This window comes from Eucyclogobius newberryi, unplaced genomic scaffold (genome assembly GCF_026437365.1).
Source record: "Eucyclogobius newberryi isolate DKJ021-1_F unplaced genomic scaffold, fEucNew1.0.hap1 SCAF_8, whole genome shotgun sequence".
Taxonomy (NCBI): Eukaryota; Metazoa; Chordata; class Actinopteri; order Gobiiformes; family Gobiidae; genus Eucyclogobius; species Eucyclogobius newberryi.
Window position 1 is genome coordinate 18,839,539 of NW_027316500.1, and position 8,396 is coordinate 18,847,934.

The following is an 8,396-nucleotide window of genomic DNA, read 5'->3' on the forward strand; positions in this document are numbered from 1 at the left end:
AGTTTCAGAGGCTATACTCCAGCTAAAGCTTCAATTGACAAGTATTTTCCCTTCACTGAAAGTAAACAGTCAGACAAGGTGACAGGTAGACTGTCCAAATCACTCAACTGTTGCAGTCCCTGGCAGATTTTGTCAACTTACTGTAGAGAAAAAGAGCTGCATGCACAGCCAGTGCTTCCCAGTAAAGCCCTAACTTCCACCATGAGTGAGGCGTTTGACTAAACAAGGAAACAAAACATAAAAGATAGAAGTATGAAACATAATGATCAGTGAACACATGGAGTCAGGATAAAAACATAAGGTGTTAATACAGGATTACAGTACAAGAACAGTTGGCTTGTCCTTTTGTGTCTCTGTCTTTCTTTGTCTAGCTTCTTATCCAGTTACCGACCGCTGGCCACGTGGTTGCCCTTTTCAAATACATGCGTGAAGGCCAGTCAGCCACCACAAACCACAAACTCTTAGCTACACAATCTCTGGCCAGCATTATAGCCATAATTTGTCCAATAATCAACCAGCTAAGGCCAACTTAAATTCCAGCAGAGGACTGGATATAAATTGCTTAAAAATATAAATAAAAAACAACCAGCTATTTTGGATGTCATTCGGTCTCTTCAACCACAAACCAGGTAAAGATTTTTTTCAAACCCGACTTCTGGCACATAGTAGTATTTGAAGTTTAAGTAGTAGTATCGTTGGTATAGGACGGCAATAGAGGAGTGCTTAGGTGTCGAGGCAAGTGCGCCTCCTGTTGGCCAGGAGGTCTCTGTAAACTGAGGAGTTGAGGAAGCGGGGGTAGGAGTCGCGGTGCATCAGGGTGTAGATCTGCAGCTGGGCCTCCTCGTACATCAGGTTGCTGGGCTCTGCTAGACTCAGATTGATACCTTCCCTGACCCGAGAGTCCAGACTCACCTGAAGGACAACACAGGGACAGATTGTGCCTTTGTCAGATACAATCAAGGATGAATATTTACAAAGCACGACCACAAGATTATCCAAAACTCAAACTAAAACCAAACTTCACTTTACCTCTTTGGGTGACAATATGGACACATAATCTTCATATATGATCCTAGCTTTTTCTTCGACCACCGTGGGATCGGTTTCCTTCTTCAGTTCATCACAGGCTAACCAGAAGAGCAGGTTGTCCTCACTGTACTCGGAGCGCAGGAACTCGCGGAACACCTCTCGGCCTTCTAACGATCGCAGCATTAGCTCAAAGCTCCGGGCCCACGACATTACCTCGTCCAAAGTAGGATGTCTGTAATTGTACAAGTATGACATAGGATACATGGTTGAAAGTTTACGGCGTGTGGGGAGGGACTTACAGTTCATCACCAGCCTCAATACTGTCCATTTTGCAGGTTTGGCGATCACTTCTTTCCATCATGTCTTCATTCCTGGGAAAAAAAATGCTCATCTTAAAGGTGGTATGGACGATTTTTTTCAGCAAATTTTTTATCATATTTCCTCGTGGCGTGGATAAATCATTTGTCCTGCCACGTATCAATCATAAAACGCACCTACCGCTCACCTGCAGCCGCGTCAGGCTCGTCCCCACGTTTCCGCGTGCCTAAGCGCATGGATCTATCATAATATAGTTCCCTCAGTGTACGGGGCAAAATGAAGACGGAGAAAGACAGTTCGAGCTGACGCAGAAGTGGACAGAAATCTACGGGAGACGAGCGATGTGATGCGATCCGTTGCGCTAATAAACAAACGCACGTGTGTGTTGTATCAGTCCGCACGGGGGAGTGCGCATGCGCACTTCCGCCTGCGTTCTCAAATCGCTGAAAAATCGTCCATACCGCCTTTAACATACGACAACTGGTGTGTTGATAAATAACGTATATATTATTGGTTTGGAAAACATTTTAAGCGCAGTACTTTTCACCTTATTCCGCCACGCCCACTTTTTATTTTGACAGCTACTGATTTGTTGTTTTAGCAGGAATTCTGTTCATTTAAGGGGAGATCTAGTGAAAAGCATTGCCACTAAAATACTGTATAGAGTAGGTTGATATGTGTAAATTGTTAAATGTTCATGTGCACCAACAAGTCAACAATGCACCATTTCTCTGGGTGGCCTGAAAACGGCTTTGTAAAGATGTAGATTCTGTTCAGCTTGGCCGTCGCAGCCCAATGCAAAATACAACAAGCAGAAGGAGAGACAATAAATGGTGACACACATGGCGACTTCCAGATGAGGTGAATAGAGATGACACAGAAATACATAATAGGAAGTTAACACAAACTGTATTTATTATAGGAACAATGATAATTAAAAGCCGCGGTAGCGGCAATGATGGCTCTTGCCACTCGCGCGAGTGTTGTTGTTGCGTGTTTTGATCGCAATTGTTGTTGTTGTTGTTGTTGTTGTTTTATGGCGGTTGGCATCCGAGTGTTGCATTACCGCCAGACTTTATTCCTTAGACTGTTGATCGCAATTGCCCCGATTCTCTCTTCTTAGACTTTAGACTTTATTCTTTAGACTTTATTCTTTAGACTTTATTCTTTAGACTTTATTCTTTTGACTTTATTCTTTAGACTTTATTCTTTAGACTTTATTCTTTAGACTTTATTCTTTAGACCCCCTCCTCCCTGTACCTCCGTCACCTAGCAACAGAGAGAAGAAGAAGAAGAAGAAGAAGAAGAAGAACCGTCGCATTCCATTCCATGGAATGGCTCGAGCCAAAAATGAATGGCTTCAAACCACTAATGCGCCTAAAATAAAATATTATTATAATATAACACATATGAAGTTATCTATTTTTGTCCCACCGTGGAGGATCTTTCCTTCCTCTCCCTGTCTCTTGTCAAAGTCCTCATTGTGCACCAGTAATGGGCTAAGCTAGCCCCAGCCCCTGGGCTCCCTCACAATACTGCTAAATATACGGGCTGTTCTTCACAGCTGTTTTGCATGTGATGTGTGGATGGAAATAGACAGCTCCCAGACCAGATAAGGCCAACGAATGAGGATGGGTTAGTGAGTATGAGGGGAGAGATTAGAAGTAAAAAAGAGGAGGAAAACAGGGTTTAAATTTCTACTGCTTTAACAGCTCTAGATCTCATACACTATTGTTTCATAAACCATACTATAGATTAGTATTTTATCAGTGTCTTCCCCAGACTAGTTAAGCGCGCAGACTATTATACACATTATACACCGTGTAACCACCTCCTCATCAACGCGGGGAAGACCAAGGAGATGGTGGTGGACTTCCGCAGACGCCACCCCACTGCCCCCTCACCAGTGAACATCCAGGGACGGGACATTGAGAGAGTGGACTCATACAAGTACCTGGGTGTTCATCTGAACCACAAACTGGACTGGACTCATAACACAGACGCACTGTACAGGAAGAGCCAGAGTCGGCTCTACCTCCTGAGGAGACTCAGGTCTTTTGGAGTGACAGGGCCACTCCTGATGACCTTCTACGACTCTGTGGTGGCATCAGCTCCTGTACGGTGTGGCCTGCTGGAGCAGCAGCATCACAGAGAGGGAGAGGAAGAGGCTGGACAGAGTCATCAAGAAGTCCAGCTCCGTCCTGGGCTGTGCTCTAGACTCGGTGTAGGAGGTGGGGGACAGGAGGGTCCTGGCTAGATTCACATCTATGTTGGACCATGAGGGTCACCCCCTGCAGGACACTCTGTCCTCTCTGGAGAGCAGCTTCAGTGAGAGACTGATCCACCCTCGCTGTGTGAAGGAAAGGTTCCGTAGGTCTTTCCTTCCTGCTGCTGTCAGACTTTATAACAAACACTGTTAGTACTGAACACTCGCAATACTGACCTAACCATGTGCAATTCTGTCATATGTGCAATTGCTGTTGGAATTCATGTGCAATTACTGTGAAATTCATGTGCAATCTATGTGCTGTCGTGACACATATTCATGTGCAATTACTGTCGTGATCACATGCAATGGTATTTATGTATTTATTTATTTGTCTATGGGAGTTTTTATTTATTTATAGGAGATCTTCTACTGAAAGTGTTTTTCAGACTTCCTATAAGTGATCTGTTCTTCTGTATCTACCTCTGTATCTACCTGCGTTGCACCAATGAAATTTCCCCATGTGGGACAATAAAGGAATATCTTATCTTATCTTAATAGAAAGGCCTGTGTTTACAGTAAAGACTCTTCAGTTAGTCAGAGTTTTATGATGTCCGTAAACAGAAATAAACAGAACTTATTTACAAGCTAATTCTCAAGCTGGTGTTTTGATTGCAGCATCATAGACCCCTCACTCCATGTTCAGTTCACAAGCTGCCAACACTTCAGATTAAGTAGTGTGAAAGAAGAGGCACATTCACCATTCACTGAGTGAAAACAATGTTTTCTTTCACTCTTCACTCAGGAGCAGCCAAAGAGAGGCGGCTGGAGGAGCTGCACAGGGCAAGCTGCTTTTAGTGCCTTGCTCAAGGGCAAAGCTTGCACTAGGTCTCTGACAGTGTGACTTGTCGGCATCTTAACATATTTGTGAAGAAACACCATTTCTACATGCATCAAAAATACACAACTCTAAAATGAACTTTTTGTGCCCAAAAAGCCCATGTCAGTTGGATATAATGGTGGACTGGGGTGGGGGATATTAATATAGCAATATTATTTAGCATCTCAATAACAATATTCTTATATTAACAATGCATCTGGACTGCTAAAATGTGTCTGTAAATCTTGGTTGAGGTTCAAGTATTGTACAACAGGAATGAATGGACCATAAGATTAAGCACAAAAGCATATAAATTCCTGCTGCTGTCAGACTTTATAACAAACACTGTTAGTCCTGAACACTCGCAATACTGACCTAACCATGTGCAATTCCGTCATATGTGCAATTACTGTCGTGATTCATGTGCAATTCATGTGAAATTCATGTGCAATCCATGTGCCGTCGTGACACATATTCATGTGCAATTACTGTCGTGATCACATGCAATGGTATTTATGTATTTTTATTATTTTTCCCTCCATCCCTTGTTGGGAAATGGGAGGTTTTGTCTATGGGAGTTTTGTTTATAGGAGATCTTCTACTGAGAGTGTTTTTCAAACTTCCTATAATTGATCTGTTCTTTTCCTCTGTATCTACCTCTGTATCTACCTGCGTTGCAACAATGAAATTTCCCCATGTGGGACAATAAAGGAATATCTTATCTTATCTTATAAATATCACTGTACATCCTCATTTGGAAGATTGCACAAGACGATGGTTTTTGAGCTCATATTATATATCCATATAACATGAGCTCAAAAACCATCGTTCACTCAATTGTCAAATTTTGCCAATTTCCAAAACAAGTGATATTGTGGATTTTTTGATACACCTCTCACCTCTACTGTGGACTGCGTTTACTTGTATGTACAGGGGAACTGAACATGGATTGCTGTGGGGAGTGGTTGATGAAAGGTTGAATACACAGAGAAAGAAGCAGGAGCAAATTAAACACAAAGGTCCCCCATGGACAGTATTTATGAGATCCTCAGTCAGAAGGACAGATCACAGTTTGAGCCGAGTACACAGTGTGAAAAAAAATTATTACATTTGAATCTTTTACATCTCGCACTTATTACAGAATGATATCAAACATAACTCAAACGTCAATACAGTTGGATGTGAAATGTAAACGCATATAAGGTTTATGGAGCATAAATGGGAAAAGATGTCCTGTTCATGCAGACTTTCACCTTTGATTTATACAATGAATGATATTATAATCACACATACGAAGCGTCCTTGTGACAAGTGCAGGGCAGAGGTTTCTCGACATAATGCAGATGCTGTCTTCTTACCATAGACACTTGCAGCAGCCGCACCAGCAAAGGCAGCAGGTGTTGGGTCGTGGTTGTCCAGGGGCCTGAGCTGGGGCCTCGATGTGCGCCGCCTGCCTTTTTCTCATCTCCACTCCACTCACACTGCGGGGCTGTGGACATACACGCGATATTAGCAACATCATTAGCAATATCATTAGAAAACTAAACAAAACATAAGTGTAAAGGGGTAAATTGGGATCAAGCTAAAACAGTGTGTTCCTCGGCCACATTTTGTCTTAAGAGCGAGGTATTTGTGTGATTAAAAAGAAGAGCCAAACTGATTGTTCTGGTGAGAGGGGGATGGAGCGCACTCAAGTGGGACAGAGGATTCCCTTCCTTGTACGGTGTGAAGGTTTTTGGCAGTAGGCCAGACTTTTCACTTGGCGTTGACAGACAGAGCACACAACACATGCATTAGACGGGCTGCAAACGCACACAAACAAACAGCCTCTATGCATGACAGACATGAATAGATACAAAGCCACCACTAATAAACAAATTCACGCATCCACACACATGCATGTTGTCCTCATTATCAAAGCACTTTCCAGCTCAAATTAGAGCAAAAATGTAAATAATGTGTGGAATATTCAAATAGAAGTTACAGATTAAAAATAGATTAGAAAATGACAAGGAGGCATGTGATAGTATCTAAAGAGGGGCGGGCAATAGTGATACAAATTAATATCTGCATTTTTGAGGGGGAGTTTCTCGATGACAATATATATATATATATGTATATATATATAGTATATATCCACCCCTATACATACAGTAAATAATCAACTATTTTGTTTTAGTTCTTAGCATGTAAATACCATAAAAATAAAAATGTGTATTTTAATGTTTGACTGTCAAATGTGTATGCTCCATTAATGACGGAAACTGAAAACTTGCTATTAAAGTAAATATTTAAGTTCTCCTGTTTCTACGGTGCATTTTAACCTAGCTAGGTCAATTAACGTAAGCATGCCAGTGTGAAGTCCCTTTGGTCCCTGTGGGCAGTGCTGTCCCTCTCATCCCCTGGGGTTTCCTTAGCCTTTAGAGGCTTTGAAGGTGAATGATCTTTTGCCTTTAGTGGTGAAAAGGTAGATAGAGTGTAAATAGTCACTTTAACATTAAAATGCTTTATCTAAATGATTATAAAGCGGCATTTGAGGCACTTTAGGCTGTGAATAAAAGGAAAACAACAACTTATTGAAGAGCCTGTGTATTCTGTTAATTCTGTGCTGTATAGGTTGGGATCTATGTTATACATCCCCTAAGGGAGTAGAAAATGTGCTGCTTTAGAGCTGAAAGGCCACGGCGGCCGACTGAGCCGTTATTGTAAACTATGACAGCTCTTTCAGAGATCATTACCCTCCTACAGTGTAATCCAGTAGATCTTAGCTCAAAGAAAATAATTATAGTCTTACCTGTAAAGTCATGGTTCACTATAAATATCCACACAAAGTAACAAAGTAACACAAGCTGCAAATCCCTCCAGATGAACATGTGTTTGGTTATTCTACATGTCTTTTGTTGTACAGGCTGATATGCAAATACTTTGCCAGAGAGCGGGAGCAGCTCTTACTTATTTAGTGTCCTGCCAGTGGATGTGAAAACAGGTTGGGGAGCTGCAAAAAACAGCAATGTCCTAAATGTAGAGATGGAGGCCACACAACCAGCATATACAAATGTAAAGAGGAAATAAAAAATGGCAGGAGTAGAGTGAGATGGGAAAAACAGTCACAAAACATAGCTGATTGGCATTGGTGTAGGGAAGAGAAGATTTGGATTCTGAACTAAATCAGAAAATCCTCGTCTACATGTAAATGCGCTTAACCAGGACAGGTACCTAGCACCATTGATTGGATAACACACAATAAACTGAGAAAATGTTCCAATATCTCATTATTCACAAACTTACCATGAATTAGTTATTCTAAAACCAGGTGAGACAAAGCAGTCATGGCGCTGAGGTAACTTGTTGCTGGATGATAGTGGGATGGCTCAAGTGACTGACGGCTGGACTCTCTGTTTGGCTATGACACTGGCTGTAAATGTAGCAATGAGGTTGGTTTGACCACAGAGACGAGATGTTACTGCTTGGATTCACCATCCCTGACCGACTTCAGCAAGGACTCAAGAGCGGGACAGAACAACCATTTTTCTTTTTGTCTTTGCATTCCTTCACTCTTATAACTTTGTGAATGGGTAATTTACAGATGGAGAAGTGAACATACAGCATCTGGAAAACAGGAAGAAGATCAAATGTGTTTTAGAACAAGATGTTCTGTAGTTCTATCAAATCTGCTTAAAACAGATCCATTCATTTCTACTTATGGAACAATTATGTTTTGGTACTCAAGTATACTAAGGCTGTGCAATGTTATGACATTTGACACTCTACTAATATGAAAAGATGATCACTTATTCATGCATCATGGAGCCGATACATGTAGTGCATAATTCAATTTCTTAAATACAGTCTCTCTTTTGCACACACTTCTATATATCTAAAGAAAACATGTCACAGAAATCTGTGTAAATACAATCATAATATTACTAGTGTTTTAGACATTGATAATAAGCCTTTATTAAT

General features: G+C 41.4%; 1 protein-coding gene across 1 annotated transcript in view; it reads right to left on the bottom strand.

Moving 5' to 3' along the window:
* Positions 1 to 290: 290 nt before the first annotated feature.
* rgs17 (regulator of G protein signaling 17) overlaps positions 291 to 8,396 on the bottom strand; it is an 8,828-nt gene continuing 722 nt past the window's right edge. The window contains exons 2-6 of the mRNA XM_072436404.1: positions 7,722 to 8,042; positions 5,792 to 5,922; positions 1,329 to 1,400; positions 1,030 to 1,261; positions 291 to 912 (exon numbers count right to left, since the gene is read on the bottom strand). Coding sequence (XP_072292505.1) covers positions 724 to 912; positions 1,030 to 1,261; positions 1,329 to 1,400; positions 5,792 to 5,922; positions 7,722 to 7,724 — 627 coding nt within the window. The 5' untranslated portion in view covers positions 7,725 to 8,042 and the 3' untranslated portion in view covers positions 291 to 723. The remainder of the gene's footprint in view (positions 913 to 1,029; positions 1,262 to 1,328; positions 1,401 to 5,791; positions 5,923 to 7,721; positions 8,043 to 8,396) is intronic.